General features: G+C 37.9%; 2 protein-coding genes across 2 annotated transcripts; both read right to left on the bottom strand.

Moving 5' to 3' along the window:
• Nucleotides 1–6,436: 6,436 nt before the first annotated feature.
• Nucleotides 6,437–20,402, bottom strand: Dip-B (Dipeptidase B). Its single transcript, XM_066404969.1, has 10 exons — nucleotides 20,123–20,402; nucleotides 17,208–17,419; nucleotides 16,889–17,061; nucleotides 16,657–16,820; nucleotides 16,370–16,593; nucleotides 14,458–14,620; nucleotides 14,276–14,399; nucleotides 10,460–10,559; nucleotides 7,691–7,885; nucleotides 6,437–6,645 (listed from the first exon to the last, which is right to left on the bottom strand). The coding sequence occupies exons 1-10, from the start codon at nucleotides 20,149–20,151 to the stop codon at nucleotides 6,479–6,481; spliced, it is 1,551 nt and encodes a 516-aa protein (XP_066261066.1). The 5' UTR covers nucleotides 20,152–20,402; the 3' UTR covers nucleotides 6,437–6,478.
• An 840-nt stretch (nucleotides 20,403–21,242) lies between these two features.
• Osi20 (DUF1676 domain-containing protein Osi20) lies at nucleotides 21,243–22,317 on the bottom strand. Its single transcript, XM_066404958.1, has 4 exons — nucleotides 22,120–22,317; nucleotides 21,920–22,067; nucleotides 21,686–21,871; nucleotides 21,243–21,625 (listed from the first exon to the last, which is right to left on the bottom strand). Exons 1-4 carry the CDS (start codon nucleotides 22,315–22,317, stop codon nucleotides 21,384–21,386), a joined length of 774 nt encoding a protein of 257 aa, XP_066261055.1. The 3' UTR covers nucleotides 21,243–21,383.
• Nucleotides 22,318–23,162: the final 845 nt, after the last annotated feature.

The following is a 23,162-nucleotide window of genomic DNA, read 5'->3' as shown; positions in this document are numbered from 1 at the left end:
CGTTTTTAATAAAGATCACATTTCTCGAACACGAGGGTTTTTAAGATTTAAAATGTAGATTATTTGCAAAAAACCTGTAGTTGAGTAGAATATTAAAAATTACATTTTATATACAATTGAAGGTTTTTATCTGCTTTCTTAATTGGACTGCATAGTTGTTGATTGCACTTACTTATTGGTCACTTACAGTCCGAGGCGTTTATAGTCTGCCCACATACTAAATGAATTGTTCTCTTTGGAAATTTGACATTTTACCTCCTATATTATATGAAAACCAGTTTCATTTTTTCAAGACAGATTCAGAATTCTACGATAAAATTCGCAGACTCTGGTAATGGACAAATAGAAAAGAATTATGTCAATATTTGTCCCCACATCTTCACGTGCCAAATCAATACGTTCTTGAACGTTAGACATTGTCCATTTTCACCACAATTTTCGTGCTGCAAACTCACATATTCATATTTGCAAGAGCAAGAACCCGAAACATGCCGGAAATCGTAACCATCAGGAAGGATCGATAAGCCAGTACTTTAATACGACAACCAGGACAGAGTGGATCGACCTATGAAAATACTCGGAAGTGTAATTACTTGAGGCACGTACTTTCCTCATTTTTGGAATAAATTTAAGGTGAGGAATGTTTGGCCTCGGACACGGACATGGAGTGCAATTAATACCTGCCCCCCTGGACACATTGCCTGACCAGTGTAATTCTCGTTGAAATGTGCACGAGTGCTCATGGGTAGCCATGCAGGTACCCGGTTCACTTAATTTTTTAGTCAATTCAACCAATGAAAATCGCGAAGTGGACAGTAGCACACGTGATACTGATTTGGAAAAAGATGGTCACTGGCCGTGGCCAGATTTAAGGGAATTCTTACTCGTCTCAAAAGGCTGAGAAAACGATACTGGGGAAGCGCCTCATGAAAGTTCTGACCGAAGCGCAGGAAAATTTCAGGCTAAGTGGAACCCAAAAATCGTGAAGATGAGGGAATGACGGAAAACACGAGGAAGAAACGAGAGAAACAAACACAACTCTGGATCATCGCTGAAAAATGTTAAGCGAACAAAAACCTCCAATATCGGAGGCATGTCTTGGATAAATTCATCAGGTGTTATCTAGTTCTTGGATTCTTGATGGTAAATAATAAATGGCTTAATCAACGCCCTACGTTTACGGCTCAGCGCCTACTGCGAAGCTTTTTTTAATGATCACCCGTTATATACTTGGGTGCACACCATTTACATGAAAACCATCCATTACGTTATAGGAGATATTGAAATAATCCGCCGGGAATTATATTATGCAAACACCGTTAATTTGCCCGTCGTTTTCAGAAATTAATTAATCTGAAAAATACGGTGACAATAACGTGAACAATATTATGAATGTGAATTTTAATGAAAAGTACAGTAACCTAACTGGCGCGAGCACAATTTTATGAAAAACTCCTCAAGTCGTTACAGTTATTTTCACACGAAATACAAAAATTGCAATAACGATATCTGTTACTGATACGTAAAGGTCGTAATAATTTATGTAATGAATTACTAAATTATCTGCTTTTATACTGTTGCTAATAAATTATTTTTCGATCTGTTAAGGTCAAGTCCAACGCTTTGGTAAACAATGTTTCTCAGGATGGGAATTTCTCGGTCCAATAGAAATCGAGAGTTGCAGTGCGTGAGTCGGCAGCATTTCACTTCTGAGAAACATCTTAAAAATCGCAGCCTAATGAATGGGATATGTGAACTACCACATATCTGTGATGAAGAAAATCGAGTGTAATTACGTACTACCTTATTACAGAGAACATACATCCGCATGGTGTATTAAAGGTTATTACTTTCTTGCAGATACCACACACTTTGTTGCTTCCCTCGACATGTCGATATAGGCAGAGAAGTTAGATAGCTGAAGTTGATATACGGAAAATTAAATTATGTCGGCATTATGTGCAAGCAAAAGAGCGAGGAGCCGCAGCACTGATAGTCAACAGTTGTGCAACGTTCTGCTGAACGAGGCTCAAAGAGATTTGCACGGGCCCTTTTTTACTCCGAATTTCAAACAGTTGCACAACTGTGCCATCTAATTTGTTTAATAAAGTTCCCCTTTCCCCTCTTGAGGGACGTAAAACGAAGAGAGCACAGTTCTGAAGCGTATGTTCTGTCCTTTTGCAAATGTTTCGAAGACGATTCTGTCGCTAATCCTCGACAACTAGGTATGTCCTTAGATAAGGCACGTCGTAATGCAAATTCCTTCTGCATATGCATATAGTTTACTTTTTAACCTTAAATGACATTTTCTTTATTTAGTCAAATCGACTTGGAACTGCCAGAAGGTAAGCATGCCCTGGGCACCTCTGTGGGAGGGCTGAAGATTTTTTCAGTGGAACACTAATAAATTTCATTGCGGCCTTTTTTAAAGGAACCTTACGCAATGGCGCAATAAACGAAAAAACAGCTTGCGCAATATAGCCATAAAACTTGCTCAGTTGAAAAGAGCTCTTCTCACAACCCAACCCCATATTCGTTCAAGTTCCTACCACCATTTATTGCTGCTTACCCGGCTTTTTACCGGCCGTCTCCCTTTAACAGAGTTGCAAAACGAAGCTGAGCCCGGCCCTGACATTGTAAAATGTAAATAATTCTGTACACGTATTTGACCCGACTATACAACCGGACTTGTCGTGAATATAAACTTTCTTGCATACATCTTATAAGCTTCTTCGTACGAGCTTCTATTTTACTTTCTCCTCGTCTAAAATGCATGCAATTTTTTCCATGACAACCGTGGAGCGTGGGGTTTTGTCCATGCCAATCATCTCGGCCCAACCGCGATGACTGGTCCGAGTCTAGTGGTTCAGAGACCATTCACCAAAGGATAAACTAGCAGAAAAATGATTCATGAACGCAAAAGTTCAAGGCATATGTAAATCGCATATTGCAGAACAAGCGACAAATCACCCGCAAAAAATCACCTGCAATCATTTGGTTCAAGGCTGTGAAGGTAATTATTTGATAGCTGCTGGTATAATTACTTATTACCGCTTATTTGGGTTGGTAAAGCGATACAGAATTCCGCACTGCAATTTGGTCAACCTTAGAAGGTCACTGCGGTGGCGCCTGTATTCTTTGATATTTCATGTTCATGCTAAAAGTAAGAGTTTATTTTCATGCTTCTGCTCAATTCACCGCGGAGTTTGTCGCCAATGATCCGCTGAAAGTAAACGCTAATAGTTTTGTTTTCCACTCCTAAAATAGGCAGCAACTGGAAAATTTCCAACTATTATTATAGCATGATGGACAAATTGGTTTGGCCTGACATTTGAATTGCACACACTGACCAACTGACCTCGCACCGTAATAAAAATGCATCACAAAGGTTTCAATTAAAATCGAATAAGTAAATCAAATTGAGCCCGGTGATTTAGCAAACAGGTGTAGAAATTGTAAGATGCCTAAGCTTGGATGAGCCGCGCATCGGGTTGTTAAGAGTTGTTCAATGACTTCTGATAAAAGTGAAAGTCCGCCGAATGAGGAAACGGAATACTAGTTTTAAATAATAAATTATGTTCCCATAATACATATGCGAAACGGGTCGCATAAATTGTAAGCTTCAGTGCTTTCATAGAGAACATCAAGCAATATTAAGTACTTGCTTCGAAGCTAATTCTATCATCTGCAGAGGAAAGCAGTGGTGGATAATCAGCTGGTTTGTCTTAAAAAAAGTAGCCAAGTACAAATTGAATCTTTAATAGGATATACAGGGTGCAACATATCACCACGGAGATATTCTAGGGAGCGACAGTACTCTGCAAGGTAATAAAACCGTGCTAATAGACCCATGGTCAAAAACGCACCATTTCGATATACAGGGGGGGGGGGGGGCAAAATTGCCTCAGATAGTTAATAACTGAGCCGGATAATTATTATTTTTTTTAATTAGTCTTATTAAACCCATCTGAATGGAACAGGGCAGCACCTTCATCAAACCTGCTGACTTCATTCATTCCAATTCATTCATAAAAAAAGCAGAAAATTGACGATAGTTGGCAAAAATCAAGATTTGGAAGTCGATAACAAAACTTAAGAAACATTATTTAATGCTGCTTAAAAATAACAAGGAAAAATCCCAACGGAAACTACTCGCAGAAAATTAATCTTCTATTCAATTATAATTATCGCTTACCATCACTCAGATTGGGCCCCACGACTAAGTTTCATTATCCTCTAAGCGCAATCTATACTAAGCATTATCTGACATTATTCCATAATACATATCATGAGGCCAGAACAGAAACAATTGTCACAGACGGTAATATGCCAGGGGCTGAGTAATTTTAATTTAATTAATGCCAATTAAATCAAGTGATTTAATTAAAATAATTTTTTTATGAAATAAATAAAAATACATTAAATCATCTCGCTTAATTAATTTTTAAGGGTGAAAATTTCATTCATTACCTGCGCCACAATAAAAATCAGGTATTCCATTATTAGGTACCAACAGTAACCACCTTAATAGACACAGATACTCGATTAAATTTCTGCCACAAAGTATCGAAATGTGTCGCTAATTACACTAGTGCAGTGGACGTCATGTCTATCACTGTTGTAATGGTGCGTTACATGCACTCCTAATTTCATCCCTTATTAACCGTAATTTCAACTATTCGATAATTTTCAATGCACTTGTTATATCAATCCAGCGAACATTTTTATTTCGGTGGATGTTGGACAAACTGTTATTTGAAAAAGGTAAGTGAAAGAGTGAGAAGTGAAAAAAGATTGTGAACCTATTTGCGGTCAGTTTTACTTGGTCGAACTTCACTTGAAGGCATTTGATAGCTTGTACTGAACTCGGGAATAATCTGTTTTAATTGGCTGATTCCTCAGTATAGCTTTTTGATTTATTTGACGCGCGAGCCTAAAAGTGGAATAAATGAATGTAAATTGCGAAAGATGCAGGTTCACGAAATCCACCTTAAAAGCATGAATTGTAGGAGTGAATGCACTTTTCCAAAAAAATACTTTAATATAATAAAAATACTATACTGCTAATAAACTTTATTAAAATACCAAACACTCTCCGTCCCTGGCTGCGATGCTTTTTGCTCATGAAATCACGCAAAACGTGAATCATCGCCATTGAACCCTTAAGAATATATACGGACCTAACGGAGTAATGACCCAATTCCCGAGTCACTTGGAAGACGTGGCCTTTCCGTAAAATGGCCATTTGTCAGTTACAGTGTGTTAAAGTTGCGTGTCCGCTTATGTAATTTACCGTTTTCTGATTGACCCCAATACCACTGTAGAAACGTAAACTGATTCGGTCTTGTTCTTATTGTATCATCGTCAAGCCCATTCAAAATATTTCCTGGTCGCAAGTTGCCACTTAACCACTACCACGCTTCTGCATGCGTTTACACACCTCCAGCACGTAGCCCTGACATTGTCTCCCGCTGGTTGATTTCGACAGAGGCGGAATAGAAGCAAAACTTGAAATGCATGATGAACCTCCAGCATCTGCTATACCTTGCAATAAGTGGGTACTGCCTTAAATTTCGATCTTACCATAGGTACCTACGTAAGAGAGGAGAAAAAGAGCGGTGTATCTTTTTCGCAGATGACTTGGGCCGATGCGGCAATGAGTGGCCTTACGAAACTTGTATGTTAATATACTAATTTCTAGAACTGGCTTGAAAATACCCATGTAAAATCACGCTATTAAAATAACCAGAAAGACGCGGTTGCGGGCTGCGGCGTTACTTCGCACATGCCGAGTGTGCAGTAACATCCGCTTTTGAATCATAGCAGGGCATTTTCGTGTTTTCTGCAATTGAAAAAAAACGTTTTTATGGTCTCCAATTCCCGACCAACTTTGAGGAAGTACTTCAAGAAAGACATTGAAACAATTAGGCATAACCTAATTCTTTCGAAAGGAGCGCACACAATGGTACACACCCAAACTCATTTACTTGCATTGCATATAGCCGAGCATTCCGCAATGAAAGTGTATATTTATGCTAGAACACTACTTTCCTAGCAACAGGACTCCTGCTGCATATAAAGCTTGACCGTTTATTCGCAGTGTGGCAGTATGCAATACTAATTCCCAGAGCTAGAAAGAACTAAAGGATGCACGTGCAGACATTAAAAGCCTTTATTAATGCTTCTCATAACGCATGAAAGTTTGCTTTCACAGGAGATAAGACTTGGCCAAAGCGAGAATCGGTGCTCCGGTTGGAGGCCTGGACATTAGTCCAGCGATATCCAAGTGACTGTATTTGATAGGCCTGTCACTTCCTGAGCCATGACTGTCTAGGCCGGAGGCCAAGAGCAAAAACGCCACCGGCTCTAGTATAAGACAATTATACTTACTGGAAATTAATAGGTTTTGATAAGGCTTTATTAAGAAAAAAAAGCGTAAATTGACAAATGTTTATTGAAAGTGAAGTACTGTATTTTGCTATAAAATATAAGCTCGGCTTAAAGCGAAAACTGGTGATCCAGTCGCTGGATCGGGTAAATCTCCTGCGGATCCAGCGATGTCCAAATGACTGTATTTCAAAGGGTTAGTGCTCCCAGAACCGTGGTTTATTAAACCAGAGGCGAGGAGGAGAAATCCTACTGGCCCTGGAATCAAAACAGGATTAAGTAATGAGGGAATCGGAATGTGGGAGTTGATCACCGACTATATGTGCAAAATCCATATGGATTGTTGGAGATTTAGTCCACTCTTCACAGTCACTACCGTTGCTATCGGTAAATTACAGAAGAAATGATAAAAAATGGTGCATGTTAGACAGAAAAATTAGTAAAGGTGAAGTGTTAGTGTAAGAAGTATAACATGGAGGTAAATACTTGCCTTGTAGAAATGTTTATTATTGTTATTAGTTAGAAATCGAATTAGAACATTCGCCTAAGAAGTTATCTTGCGAACACTCTGTATATTTGAACTATGTTAAGTGTAGCACAGAAGAAAAAGACGAATATATGCAGGAAAGATCACTTTTTGATTTTTTCAGGATTCAAGATTTCATGATTTATTTTTTCAAATTTCATCAAAGCATCGGTCAATGTCGTATCACAAAAAAATAGAGTGATTAAAGGAGGCCTAAAAACTCTGAGGATCGCCTGTATAATTTGGAAAGACTAATTGCGTACGCCGTAAAACTGCGACGTTCAAAAATTGACGTTAATATCTCAAAAACTGTAGGAGTTATAAACAAATAATTTTTAAAATTCAACATTCTATATTTAAAAAACAAAAACTCAAATCATACAACTTCGAATGAACTTTCCTTTTTATTTTTGTGAGGTTTATCGTTTGTTAAGTTTTCCCGATTAAAATCTGAGCGCGCTAAGTATGGTCAGATTACTGTTTTGAATGTATGAGTATCAAACATCGTTTCTTCGGCTAATCAACCGTGAGAACCACAGAGAGCAATTTGGTTCTTGCACGAGAGTACCGGTACTCGCAAACGGTATTCCAAATATTGAACTTTTACATGTAAATATTGCAAAAACCATGTTATCGATAATGATTCGATAACGCTCGCGTTCGTGGAATTGAAATTCAGCAGAAATTTTCTGATCACGTAGTTTCCATTCACTTACCAGGAAACTCTACCTAGTAGTACTTTACCAGACCTACACATGCCTACATATAAAGACGTACCTTGATGTCCTCTCATCGACTGCGTGGACGGTTTCGATTCCCCCTGGACGACATCGTCCCCTTCAGCAACCCCTCTATGAGATGTTATATCTTCTTTCCTCAACGTGGATATCTCAAAAGGATCGCCGATTTCCTCAGAGGCCTGCTGCAGCCTCCTACTGTGCCCTGCCTTATATGCTGGACCATTATCGACAACTGAAAAACCGCGAACCATAATGGTGAGAATCTGGTTTAATGAATTTTCATCTATTCAATAATCGTACCTATTTGTATGTGGAAATTTTGTGATTAACATATTATATAGCGAAGGTAGGCATCCTAATTGGAAGATTTCCTTCGAAGATCCCATAATGAAGATTGATTAGGTGCTGTTTGCTTTAAGATAACTATTGTCTAAAGTAAGTAGAGCCAAATAAGGCAGTATTTGAAATTGTTAATTATTCTGGTATGAATATTCATAAACGCGATGGCAGCAGAAGAAAAGTGTTATTTTAAATTAGCGTTTAATTACTATTAAATTTATTCCAAGTAACTTTAAAGGAAATATTGACTGGTTGTACTGGCAGAACATTAGTGCCTTTATACGTGACTCTCCGTCATTATAAATCCAATATCTTCGATCGTTTCCTGCATCGTAACTAAATGCATTTGGGACAGCGGAATAACTGTGAATTTTGGGTGTGCAACATCATTAAGATTACCGGGAAGTGAAAAAAGCAACCTTTATATAGGCATTATTTGAAAGAAAGAGCACGCCTCTTTATTATTAACGGGTCAACTAACGGGACGTGTCTTTCTCCAAAGCCAATTTCTCGGCCATCTCGGCCAAAAATTACAATCACGAATATCTCGTGGATAATAATGACCAACAATACAAATTACAGTGGCGGGACGATGAATTTACACACATCCACCATAAAATATTTCCGGGTTTTTGTGACACTGCTTTTAGGAAGTAACGAGTTTCACCTAATTCGCTCTCTGAATCTCCATTTCTGGAGCTCAACAAATTCGATCAAAATTGTGTAATTTCGAGCTGAAAAATATGGCGTGACCTGTAACTGGGAAAACATTCTTACCTTTTACTCAGCTTATTTATACCTTTTTTTTACAACGTGGCGATCTCATTAGACACCATTTCAAGTGATTAAAAATATTCATGGTCCAGACACGCAAAACCGTGTTGCAACTGGTTGATGTGACTGCGAAGTATGAATAATAAATGCAACGCCTCGACACGATGTTTTTTTTACATTTTGTTACGCACCTTAATGACAGAGCGCGTCGCGCCAGCAGGAATAAACGCTTTATATCCCGCAGACCTCCTATTATTCCCGCTGACGCTAGGTGAACCTTCTTTAACTTCAGTCAACAACCGAATTTTGGCTCATTGTTAAGTGGTCGTAGACGCATTTCTTAATTATACTCATCATCAAGGGTATTTAACATTGCCTCCCTCTAGTACGATGAAACTTCTCCATAAACCCTTCTATACCGTTTACATATTCCGAATCACTCTTGAGCAATAAATTCAATAATCTATGTGCACTATGTACAGATCTCGGAAACTATAACAAACAAGAATTGTGCTTTATTGGCTAACCATTTTCTTGAGAAATAACATGTTTATTACACCTGATGTCTATGGTATGTTATTATTGACCAGTTGTTTGTTTAAATAACAGGTAGATGTCTACGTTTTTTTCAATTGTTGTTGCATTATTATGCCCATCAATGAAGATACTACACATTATACCGTAACTCAATTTGCATGATTGGTTAAATACTATTTGTTGTATATATACACATAATAAAAAAAGGTATCGTCGGGGATCCCGGAAGAATTGGATCATAACATGGCTATTGGGAAAGGTTACGAATTATGTTTCTCAATATGATGTAAGGAAATGATAAATTACACTTTAAAAATGAGTTAAATGAGTTTACTTGTGTGTATATAGGGTGTCCCAGATTAGTTCAGATCGGATCAGGACTCCAGGAAGACCTTAAAACTTTCCAAATGTTCAAAAAATACTGTTTTTATGTCTTCCGAATTGTCAAAATGTATAAAACAAAAAAGAAAAAAGTATAGTGGCATCAAGTCGGGTCATTTTGGCGGCCAATCGATAAGAGGACTGCTTTGTTCTACTTATCGATTTTTGAAATTTTCGTTCAGCCATTCCCTCATCACTGCTGCGTTAATACGTCAATATAAGTCGACGTGTTAACATGTAACCTATTAGATTTACATCATAATAGAGCCTTTTTTCCTAGAAAATAGATTTCTTTTCCTCTGGCAAATCGTACCAAATGCTCAAACCACTTAAACATTCAACATAGGAAAATCGTGTAGCGTCTGTTCACGGATAATTCTGGAAAAAGAGAGAAATCCTTTCGTTAAGTAAGGATACGTGTAATTTTGGAGTTTAGCTATCGCTCCGCCTCTGGATAAATACCAAATTAATTGAAAATCTGTGTTCCGTTCCTTGCAAGAACGATAAACCTAACAGGGTTTACTGTAAAAATGGTAGTGGTTTTTAGAGTAATTTTAATCAAAACTAGAAAAAAGGTGCGTGATCAGCCGTTATCTAAGTCCACTTGCTGGTATGTCCATAATGTTATTTTACGGTGTTGCGAGGTAATTATTTCAATGGAAATGGGGACAGATAGCGGTTCTGCTTGTTGGAGCTAATTTTGACTGAAGATGCACATAGGCCAATGCATGTCGTGCGTTCGGTACTGTTACTTATCTATTATAGTTGAACTCACCAATGGAGTATCCAAGACCCACTGTTAAACAGGCATGTCCAGTGAGGGTAGCCACGGTAAATAAGTGAGGGTTAACAGCTGTGAGGGCCTCCTCCTTGAACTGGAACAAAAACTTCATTGAGGCTTAACAGCGCATTTCAATAAAATGCAAAGTAACGGATTTTTCTCGTATGACGCACTTGAATGTTATTTAAATATCTGCAATTTACATGAAAAAAAATAGTCTGAAAATAGAGTAGGAAAATATGCCGCCTGTAATTACACTGCAGTGTTTTGACACGTGACTTTATTCATGTATGAGATTTATTTTTCACATATCAATTGCTTCCGAGAAAAATAATGGGCTAGACATGCTTGCGAAGGTTGTGGATCATTGCCATCCGCAAACTGCACAATGGGCAGAAATCTAAAGGTTCCGTCTAATTGTTACAGGTGAACCGGGAACCCTTATTTATACATAACATCTGCCTCTTAAAAACCGATCCCTGGCACACGCCTGGCACGTGGTACCTAAGACATCAGGCTATTTGCACCCTTTCGGGTTTTCGCCACACCGGAATTAACTAACGGCACTTAATCTTCGGCGCGGCGTCATGTGGTGCTTTCTTTGTGTAAAAATCACATGTACGTTGCATTCGGCCCTACCGGCAGATGATCAATCAATACGTAGGATTAGAGTGAATCAGGGAAAGGGTTTGGGCTTTATAAGCCAAAAAAACACCTTTCGATTTTTTTTTGCAGAGGAAGCTGAGGCCTACCATTTCCGGACACTTTCATCTTTGAAGAAGTACTTCTAGTGCCGACAAATTGAGCAATTCTTGTTGCTAATTTGCGGTTAATATACCTCAACCGTTAGGTACAAGAATCGTTTTTTAAAATTACTAAACAAAAAAGGCGAGGCAAATTTTCTAATGAAGCTATACATGACTAGCTCCATTCTAATTAAAGGGCCCTTGCTGCCCTGCAAAGGGTTGCTCAAATATTCACATTATGAGTATGTAATTACATCTTTTCCTTTTTGCCTGCTTATTTACCATATGTCGCCATTTTTTGCCACTTAACCCTTCGAAAGTATCGTGTGGCATTTTCCCGACACCTTTCAGCACGTGGCACGTGGGTATGACGGTTCCTTGGCGTCCGATCCCTATTTTTTTGTATCTACCTTAAAGGGTTAGGGGAGTTTGATTATGTAGCGGTCAGATGGACATTTGACCGTTTCAGAATAGACTTAATGACGCATTTACCGCATGTAGTGAAGACCGAAAATGCATACTAAAGAGCCTTTTAATGATCACCAGGAAATAAAACTAATAACAAGAACGTGATACTGACAACACGGAGGGGTTGTTGAAAGGACGATATCGCAGACTATATCTTTGTAATAACACTAGAGATTGATGAACTACACGCGTGACATCGAATTCTTGAAATTGTTCTGAAATCTGAATTCCTGAAACTTGTGACAAGTTAAGCGAAATGGAAAAAGTAAGGAAATTTCCTGAAAACGTAGAGGAAAGTATGTTCTTTCACGTAAAGGTATCTGAATAGACAAATCATAATAGTTTCCCTCTTCAATATGGACATTTCTCGTTGTAAATTTGCCAAGTGAAATTAAAAAATATCGCGCTAATACGAAAATTTCAGTACAAAAATCCAGAGAGATGTGCAAAGCAGAATTTAAACATTGTCACAGCCCAACATGTTTTTTTCAGGAGGTAGATAAGAGGGAAAAACTCTCCTAGGAAACTAAATATGTAGATATACACCATAAGGCACCTTCTCGCAGTGCAGTGATCCGATCAATCGAAAAATTTGAACGTTCACAGAATGGATGTTAGAGCAACAAGGGAATGGTAATTTTTCGAAGAAAATCTTCTTCTCTGATAAGGAGCATTTCCAATTTAACGGCTACGTCAACAAAAAAAGTTGTCACACTTGGGGAGCTGAGAATCCAAGAGTGATCCTTCAACGTCCCATGCATCCACCACGACTCACTCTGTGGTGCGCATTTTGGATTGGCGAAGTGATTGGACAGTTTTTCTTCGAGAATGTGGCTGGCAATGCGGTCACCGCCAACGGCAATCGTTACCGTAACAACTTCTTCTAGACTCAAATTACTGCAATGGATCTCACAGACGTATGGTTTCAACAGGACGGTACAACCTGCCACGCAGCAAACGAAACAATGGAATTGTCGAAGATGAAATTTCAAGGGAGAGGTATCCGCGCCGTGGCATTGTGCCGTGGCCACCACGATCATGCGATCTGACGCCGTTAGATTTTTTTCTTTGAGGTTTTTTGAAAGGGAAGGTGTATGTTCATATCCCAAGAACGATTCCTAAACTGAAAAATGAGATTCGACGCGCCATTGATGAAATTGAGCCGCGAGTATGCCAAAATGCCATCGAGAATTTCGTCAAAAGGAACAGTCACGGAAGGGCCATTTATTGGATAACGCGTTCCATCAATAACCTCCATGTCTATACAAGTTATTACACTAGAAACTCTGAACTCTTCAAATAAACACTGCGTTTCTTTTTTCAATTTTTTTAAATACCCAGTCTTAATGGGACATCCTGTACTATAGATACCTTCTTAGTACCGCACAGACTACTTTCGCTTCTAGAAATCCTGGTGAAGTCTGGGACACAACAAAAGGCCAGAACAGGTTCATGGAGAACAACATGTTTACGTCATAATATCCATATTTTACATAACTCCCCTGCAGCTGCAGCAAAAAATACAGATATCAAAAATTTTACGTATATTAAATATAATAACCGGTAATTCTGTTTAATTACTGTCACATAAGCTATGTAATAATGAATTTCATCATGTATAGCGGTTATCTAATCTGATATCTACTACCTACCTTCGGGCCTAACTGCGTTGTGATATTATCATACTTCTTCAGAGAATAAACACAGAATCTCATATGAGGAGCATGGTTACTCAATATTAAATAAATTACAATAAACCCTTCATTGTTTATATCTATGCAATATTATGTACTTTCAAATTATAGCAGATTTTCTTATACGAGACTAATGGACAGGTTTTCAATGAATGCTAATGCAGCCCCAGACCGAATGCAAACAAAAGGCAAGTAGGTGGAATTGCAATTCACGTTTCTATTACATAATACGAAGATCAGAATCACGTGTGACATTTACAGGGAAAAATGTAAAAATACTGGATAAATAACAGGTACATGAATTCAATTAGGTTTTTTATATGCAGAAACGGTAGTTTTACTCGATTGGGAAGGTGTATTAACAGGATTTTTATGGGTTTTTATCGTTCAGTCTTATTTGAAAGTAAACGAATGGCATAATACGCGTATAATGCAATGTCATGGCATCGTCTATTAATAATATTTCGCAGGATTTTCCCTTTTTATTTTTGTATTATTTACGGTAAATGGTACTGCTCCATAAGTAAACAGAAGTGGCGGGGGCACTGCTAGACATTGAAACACATCTATGCAGACAATTATATTTTTAAGTTCAATCGGGGCGTGCCTCTCTTCTAGATTGGCAATGGCCCATTTAAAAACCACACACCATCAATTATACGGAACAGCGATCCGATAAATCTAGAGCAAAAGATTGCTTCACAAATCGCTAAAAAAGGGTTGTTAATTGTTTAATTGCTGTTTACCTTTAATTTGCAATTCGTATGCTTATGGGTAAAAAAGGCTCGTGGCATTTAAGGCGGAATTCATTAGCTATTCAAAAAAAGATTTCTAATACGTATATTATAAACAACTTATTAGGGCAGGACCCGCAGCAGTGTTGAGTAAACACCAGGACTTACCCTGCATAGAATATCGGCCATTATCATTCTTCCTTCGGCGTCAGTGTTTATGACTCTAACCCTGGCTCCTGATCTGGCAGTGATGACTTCGTCAGACACGTAACTGTTTGAACCAATGCTGTTTCTGCAATTTTGGAATAAAAATTCATGAAAACGTATTTATTCAGTTTCCAAGGGATTACCTAACGATGCCGACTCCGGCTACAACTCGGACGTTTTTTGGTTGTAGGAGGTTAACCACTTGCATGAATCCGATTACAGCGGCCGCCCCACATTTATCTCTGGACATACCTAGCATGTGTCCCCCAATTTTCACATCAGCACCACCAGTATCATAAGTAACCCCTTAAAGAAAAATAACTTTTTTTAATCAAATAAGTTGATTTTAAATAAGGAAATAATGAGATGAGCGTCTTCTTATATTATCTTTTATTCCGCGTTCTCCAAACCTAGTGACCATCTATAACCGGACCACTTATATACGGATTCTTAGAAACCGATTGCTTGGCTAGCTCTGGATCAATTACCAACTCAATCAAATATCTCACAAATGATGGTCTTATTATTGTTAACAAATCATTAAAATGTAGAGGTCTTATGTTTTAAGACACCTAGAGTATAATAGAACCTTGATAATTTGGTGGATACGACTTGATCATTTTTATTTGGTACTGGATAGGTTCTATCAATGAATTTATTGTCTTTATACCCTAGCTTTTATATCATATAGTATCTGTCCATTTGTCAAACAATAAAATATAGTCATCTACTTGAAGCATGTTTATGTAAAAAAAAAAAAAACAGCCTCTTCTCCATCGATGGGGCCAAAATGTACGATACTTTTGAAACAAATTGCTCAGAAACTTTATGATAAAATAAAAAGAAATTGATATTATGCTTGACGATTGGCACTGACAATGTCCTTTGTGCAGGGGGCCATTCAAACTCGGCGCCCCACCCATCCAATCCACCTACACTTTCTCGTCGACATCCAGGAAGTGTGTACATGTATAATATAAGTATATAACGTGAACAGGATTTTAATTCACTATACGTATATAGTGTATATATATATAGTTAATTAAAACCTTTCTACCGCTTTCGTCTATGTGTTTTTGTCCCTTAAGCCATTGTGCCGCCATAATTGCTGCCATGATGTTATATACCATGACAACATACATTATACACGATTTGTGTCATTCGCCACATTTTCAAGATAAAGCTAACAAGCTTGTATTTTTATCGTAATCTTGATGATATTAATACATATAATTACCTTATGGGCGGGGATAATATTACTGGTATGTAATTACTATTTAATAAAAAATAATACAAAAACTTATTGTGTGTTGTATATGAATTGACAAAGCGTTTTATTATTGTTTTCATCTTACTAAATGCTTGTTAAAGTTTATTGTGCTGGAAAATAATCATTGATTGCCGGGATCAAATTCTTATCGATTTCATGCATATACGAAATTAATGCCCGTAGCGATTACGTTAGGTACAGGTATAGTCAAATGCACTCTTAGCTCAGGTTGTATGATTTTTCAACGCTATATTTCCAATTTTGTTTTATTTCATTGCGTGGAAATGATTAGTGGACTTTAGCTCCACTAGTTAAGGCCCTTTTAGGATATATAGCTACTGTCCATTTGTATGTGTCGGAATAACATTGGGAACATTCTTCTTAGTTAATAAATGTTAATTTATCAACCAAATATAGAAAGACAAACTAACGAATTTACTTCTACTTGAACGCACTTGTGCCCTTCCATATCTCAATTGCCTATTTTCTCCCCTTGCCTTTACTTTTCAGTTCTAGGGAGGTATCTAAGTTCAAAAGGGGATTCTCCCGACATTTGGCCATCTAGTACAAACGGTAGTTGTAACTTCGTTCGACAGTACTCTATCCCGAGATGGCTCTGTTTGTTTGCTTGTCGTTATCTTAGTACGAACTCTAATATCGTAATACTAAAACTTATGAACAATAATAAAAAAACAATCCTCGATATATATTTAGGGAGGAATTAGCTTTACAAAAATGATTATTCTTGAAATTTTGCATCTAAATACCAACTAAATCCACCTTACCTTTCCCTACCAAAAACAGAGTTTCCTTCGGCGTTTCAGCGGGTTCATATTCTAAAAATATGATTCGCCCTTGATGTCTTTCCTGGCAACTGGCTGCTCTGTTTACAGCTTCAAATAACGGATATTCCTTGGTAATTCGGTTAATATCGCTAATCACGTTTAACTTGATCGAAGACCCAGAAAACAGAGCTGTAACATATTCTTCCACTTTGGGAGGGCACATTCTACAAGAAACAGAAATCTCCTGGTAGATTAGATTCTTTTGTGCATGGTTCTTCTATGTGTACCTTTCTGGATCAGCTCCTCCGATATCACAAGCTACCCGTCTTCCAGATTCCAGGATTTGTGCGAGCTGAACCAGTTCTTTAGTTTTGGAAGCGTTCGCAGTCCATAGGCCCAAATACTCAACTTTGTTGATCTTCTTAGGATCATGCTCTCTGACTTGGAGAGGCTGAAAAAGACAAGAAAATTAGACGGAACCTATGATGTTTTTCGCATTTTTTTAAGTAATTAGCTTACTGTATATAAAACTTCTAAGGCCCCAAGTATTGCCACCAACTGGCCTTCATCAAAAGGATTTTCAGGAATAACCAGCAAAGGTCGCTTGCTTCCAGCTTTTAATGCCCTTTTTATGCCAGCAGCTGCAGCCTTCTTGAAGACCCTAACATCATCGTAATCCGGATCCAAGGGCCCTATTTCGCCAAAAAATATGGCATTGTCAGTCAACGGTTGAGCAAGATTATGAACACCAAAGAATTAAATCGTTTAAAAATAAAAACCGCAATAATTTTCCGGTAAAAACGTTCTTTAAAGCTGTTGATCAAATGCACCTTATTACCTGTGGGTGAATATACCAGCCGTTTTGCGGGTAAAGGTATAGGTAAAACGGCTATTTCAGTTTTCAAAGCTGGATCCAAATGCAGAGCTGCGGCTACGGTAGTTGACAATACACTGGACGTGAGCTGGAAGTTTGGAGGGGCGACCAAAACCAGGGAGTCATAGTTGGTACTCTCCAAAGATATTTCTGATTTAAACTGAGTAACTGGGGGCCTGGAAATAGATGATACAATCTAAGATTTCTGCCAATTTGTGCACAGAATCACACTTTAAAGAGAAACACTCTTCGTTCCAAATTCGAGTATTGAGTCACAGGAGAATAGGATTACTGGTTTGGGTAAAGCTACGGGCTGACCAAGGAAAGAATGGATGAAACTTAAGGAAAACAGCGTTCTAATTTAAATTTTACTTGGTACCACCTTACTCTTGGAAGGTTCAGGAGCATGCCTCATTCAGAAAGACGCCTTGACGTTAATTAATGTCTATTCATGCGTACTTTCATACCACCGAACAAGTATTTATCATAGAAAAGGCACTTAGCCGAATACGTCCTTGATAATTCAAGTGCCCTTATCTCCTGCTTTGCGGACCCGCTGGAATTAGCTAAAGCAACGATTTTAGCCTGCTATTGAATAAGCTATAAAAGCTATAAAATAAGCGGCGGAATTGTGAATATACGTAGCAGTTTTGGGCTCTATCGGCGACATTGATTAGATCGAGGTGCTGCGGCTGAGTAAATCTTCCAGGGTAAATACAGTGGTAGCTAGAGAAATAAGACACCTCATTAAGATAAGTAAATTTTGTCGATTTCTCGTATATGTTCTGCATACTGAGGATGAAAATATTTAATGCGATATGTGCTATTCGACTTGCCATACATAACTTACCTCGAATTTATGTGTTGCTTAGAATCGCAAAAATGTTGCGAACTACCCTTAAATCACGCGGTCTTAGAAATAACACACCTATGAAAACATTTTGAATATCGCAAAAAGCTGCTTATTTCACATTTCTTTGATATTTCCGATAATTGTAGTATTACTTTAGGATTGCGTTCATAAATTAAAATCCAGTTTTTGTAATGGTGAATAATGGGAAAAAGTGAAAATTACACTGCGAAAGAACGACGAATAATAATGCAGATGAGGCAGCAAAATAACAACATTTCGTATATTGATCGAACTTTAAATTGTTCTCGTTGTAAAGTGCGGAATGCGGAGGCTTTGTGAAGAAATAAACACGACAGCCCCCAAAAAAAGAAAGTGTCCGCCAAGGAAAACCACGGCAATGGAAGATAGAATAATTGTAAGATTAAATAAAATTGATCCATTTTTAACTTTTAATAAAATCAAACATAAAGCGAGCTCTATCTACAACATAAACATATCAGCCAAGACAATACGTTTGAACGATTCAAATCTTCGAAGGTGTATCGCCATAAAGAGGCCACTTGTTTCTCTAAAAAATAGGAAGAGACGTTAATCCCATGCACAACTTCATTTGTACAAACTACTCCAATTTTGGAAAAATGTCTTATGGTCCGACGAATCGAAATTTAATCTTTTTCTTCAGATGGAAAAACGTACCTCGTCCCAAAAATCGGTCTTCGGATCCTCGTTATACATTAAAAACTATTAAGCACTTTGGTGGCAATATTTTAGTTTGAGGAGCCACGTTTTGGCATGGGGTTGGTCCGCTCGTTAAAATGGATCAATACTATTATAAAGATATTTTGGAAAATATCATGGAATCATTTGAAGACGAGAATTTACCTCTTATATATAAATTCATGCATAATAACGACCCTAAACATTCGTCTCGTTTGGTGAAGCAGCGGCTCCAAGATCATCACATTGACGCTTTGGCCTGTTCAGAGTCCCGACATAAATCCGATAGACAATTTGTGAAAAGACGTTAAAATAGCGATAGCGAATAAAAACACTTCCAATTTAAATGAACTCTGGGTGGTAACACAACAAGCTTGGCAAGATATTTCAATCGGTTTGTCGTAGTCTAACAGAAACAATGCACGCTAGAAGTCTAGAAGCTATAAAAAAAGGTTATCCTACGAAATATTAGGTTTTCGTCAAGAAACTAATTAAAATTTTTAAAAATAACGTGATTCTATTCTAGAAATAAAAAAATTTTTCTTTGAGATTTTTCATGTGTTTCTATAGTTAAAATAAGATACATTTCTAATAAATGAGAACATTTTTTTAAATCTAATTTAATGTTAAGATTAGACTTTTGTTACAGAAAACGTTTATAAAATAAACTAAAATAATATCATACTCATGAAGGTGTCTATTTCTTTGGCCACCACTGTATATGCTCGGTGATAACATTAACGGTCTTATGGCGTTAGTCTTATCCGCTATCTGAGGGAGGCTTTACTCCGAACCGTTTTAAAGTTTGCTCGTTTTACAATTGAGAGTTACGCTAAATGCCGAGTAGTATTTTAACTTGAAATCAGGGAAACCATATATGTTTTAAGTGTTTTCGTCGGGCATAATTACAGTGAGAGCTGAAATAAAAGTAATCTTGAGAACTTTAAAAATAATTGATTACGGTAAGATAATACCGTACGAGGATTTCAAGCGTCTGACGCATGAAAGCTCTCTATTACTATCTTCAACCCTCACTCCACCCCGACCCAATCCTGACATCCTGGAGATGCGTGGCAGCAGTTATGCGCACGCGTACCTGTAAACCACGAACACCTCAAACCTTTTCGTTTTGGTTTGGTTCGTTTTTAAATAATGTTTAAGGAAGTAAAATACGAATTTCACTCCATAAAATGCAGGATATTCGATTAATTATCATTACAGAAGCGGTATTAATGTTTGTTCTATGAAATGCGTAAACTGACACTGAAAAATTCCACTAGACCACACAAAGCAAGAAAATGATAATTACCCAGTGCTGTTGCTCCCGCTGCCACTCATGTTCACACAATCTTGCAATTAACACTGTCAATGCTAAACTCACTAGCCACTTTTTGTCTACATTCAAATAAAGCATATCCTTGTATCGTATGTGGAATCGGAAGTTATTTATTTATAAGTTGAACAATCGATTGATAATGTTAACTACACAACCCGATAAGAGCAATCTTTTATTAAGCGTTTTCAGAACAAAAAATGGAGATAATATTCAAAACTCACGACTTACTACCGATTGCACTTGTGGCTTAATAAGCTTGTTAAATGTTTACCTTTTCAGTCATTAATTTAACATTGCATTACAAGGTCGCTTTGAGGAGTAAAATCACGGAATTGACAATTTATAGCTAAAAATACAGCTTTTAGTTGCGGTTTTACCGATTTCCTTGAGTTAGTATGCATGACAATGGCCAGTGTTGCCAGATATGAACTTCATGGTTCAGCTGATCATCGGCTACCTTTAAGTCTGAGTAATATGAATAATTTTGGCAAGACTCTATACTGTATCTATAATTAAGGTAAGTTTGTTTGATGAAAGGAAAGTAACCTTCTTAGTCTTAACATAAAAGATGATTTGCGAAATTGCGTTTTTGGTGATTTGGCAACGTTCTATGGCAGTATTTTCAGAAATAGAAATTTGTACTGTTTATCACCATCTATCAGCGAATTCGCAAAATGAACGAGCGTGGCAATAGGGTTCTGCGCACTTCAATCGTGCGGTTTAGCACGGGTACCGTGAGATGGCTGCGAGCACTCTAAAAGTTTAATAAAAGTTGAGAAAACATTTCTAAAACTTTTATAAACTATAACATCTGTACCTAAACCAACTTAGATGAATCCAATAAATTCCACGCCTTAAACGTGCGTTCAACGTGCTGCACTCACCAGATTTGTCTATTTTTCATTGATCTGATGGGATTATTTCCCTAATAGAAAATTTTAGTCTCATCTCCCATCGACTTGCAGTTTTTGAATTATTAGGAATTAACGAACAGCCAATTTTCATTCTTGTATACCTTACAGTTCTTGATTCCCTAATGCCCTCCAAATTTGAGACACCCCGTGCAAACATCGTTTAAGCACGCTCTTATATTCCTTATAATCTACCACATCTTCAGAATGGCGAGGTATTGTACACTGAAGACACAATTCGGTAAATAACTTTATTGACTCAACAAGGAAAATAAATTAACCACTCATCAAAAATAAATTAAAACTTCAATCTCGAGGAGCTTCTAAGGACGGCTGGTTGACGACCCTGTAGAAGTCGAAGGACCTGGATAGTAGGCGGAATAAGCCATATTCTGGGCATCGTTATTCGAAGCGGTCCAGACTCTCGAATAGGGTCCCCCTGTGTTGGGTTCCCATCCTGGCTCGTACGAACTAGGGGGGGCTGTGGACGGAGCAGGGGCTGGGGCTCCGTAAAGAGGCATTGGAGGCTCTGCTGGGGCCATAGTCATCATTGGCATTGGCATACCTTTGGAAACGTTAAGGGTTGATAAATTTTACATCATTGCTTTGGTGCAAGGTGAAGTACCTGATTTGCCAACCAACTGGTAAATGATGAATCCTAGCACTAGCACGATGGCGAGTTTAGATAGGATAAGAGCTTTGAAGGCTTTGAGACTGGTGAGCAATACGAAGATCGGCATTAGAAGCTTGGTTTTCAGCTTAAAGAGAAGCAGGAATGGAAGCAGGAGCTTCTTCTTCAGGAGTCCTCTAGCTAAGGTTTCCATCAAATTCCAGAATTCAATCATAGCGACCTACTTACATTCGTTTTCGTTGGTGATCACATCCAGGCCGCTGTAAGGGTTGTAGACTATGTAGGTGCTTTCTGCCAAAACTTCTGGAACTCTCATCCTGAACTCTTGAGTTTCCAAAACTCTGGCGACGCGTTTGTAAATGGCGTTATCAATGTTCTAAAATATCGTGCTAATTAGCGTTTTGTATAAATAAGAGGAAATTAGTCACCTGAGCACTTCTAGCATCAGTTTGCAGTCCCAACACATTATCCAGGTACACCAAAACGTACTCCTTAACACATTCCATGCCTCCGCACCTGCTGAGTACCGCGGAGACCAACTCATCACCCGACCGGGGTGAGACGCTTTCAGCCCTCACTGACGTAGCTGCAGCCACAGCCAAAAGAGCACAAGTCAACCTCCACATTTTCGGTGTGCACAGATTGACAAGAAACTAATCAATGAATTTTTAATAGAGTGGGTGCAGTTTTATACGACTATCATACCGGGTCACTCAGTATTTTGCTGATTTGTATATTGATTAGGCAGTACCCGAATACCATAGCAAAGATGGTGCGGTTCCGCTATAGATCCGGTAGTACTTAGTATGCGGACAAAGCGGACGATTTGCTTTTTAAAGATGTAGCTATGCAGAATTTGAAATTTGGGTTGCTGATATGATGTATGGCGGTCAGTGGAAAGAGAACCGTTCTTTTTTGGCGTAATGTAACTTCTGTACGGAGAGTGAATTTTTAAATCGCCAAGTTTCTCTTCTAAAAAGATTTCGACTCCTTTGTGATCTATATACATATGTGCATAAATTGATGAGTTACAGAGGCATCTGCGTAATTCAGTGCTAAATCTCTCATCGCTTCGTTGTCGAGATAAACATTTTACAGGGTGTTCCTTTCTAGAGCTCAACCAACAGGACCTCGGGTACCATGGAAGGTACGAGGTCGGTTAAGTCAGGAAAAATTCGCGCGAGTTAGAGTTTGAGACTATGTCGATTCGACATCTAAAAAATTCCGATGATTTTCGAAGCTATTTGGAAAAATTGAAATTTTGTAAATTTTTTAAAATTTCTCCTCAGCTTAATTTCCGAAGTAATTCAAAATTATTGACATTTCATCAATGCAATTTTTCCTCTGCAACACCGCGGCGAAGTCGCACTTGAAGTCCGACGTTTCGAATTTCGACAATTATCATCAACCTTTTTTTCTTACAGGCGCCATTTTGGATTTTTACTTTTTTCAAATCAAATTTTTTCTAATT

The sequence above is a fragment of the Euwallacea similis genome, chromosome 37 (assembly GCF_039881205.1).
Source record: "Euwallacea similis isolate ESF13 chromosome 37, ESF131.1, whole genome shotgun sequence".
Lineage (NCBI taxonomy): Eukaryota > Metazoa > Arthropoda > Insecta > Coleoptera > Curculionidae > Euwallacea > Euwallacea similis.
The sequence above is the reverse complement of the archived record's forward strand: the minus strand, read 5'-3'. Positions and strand labels throughout refer to the sequence as shown.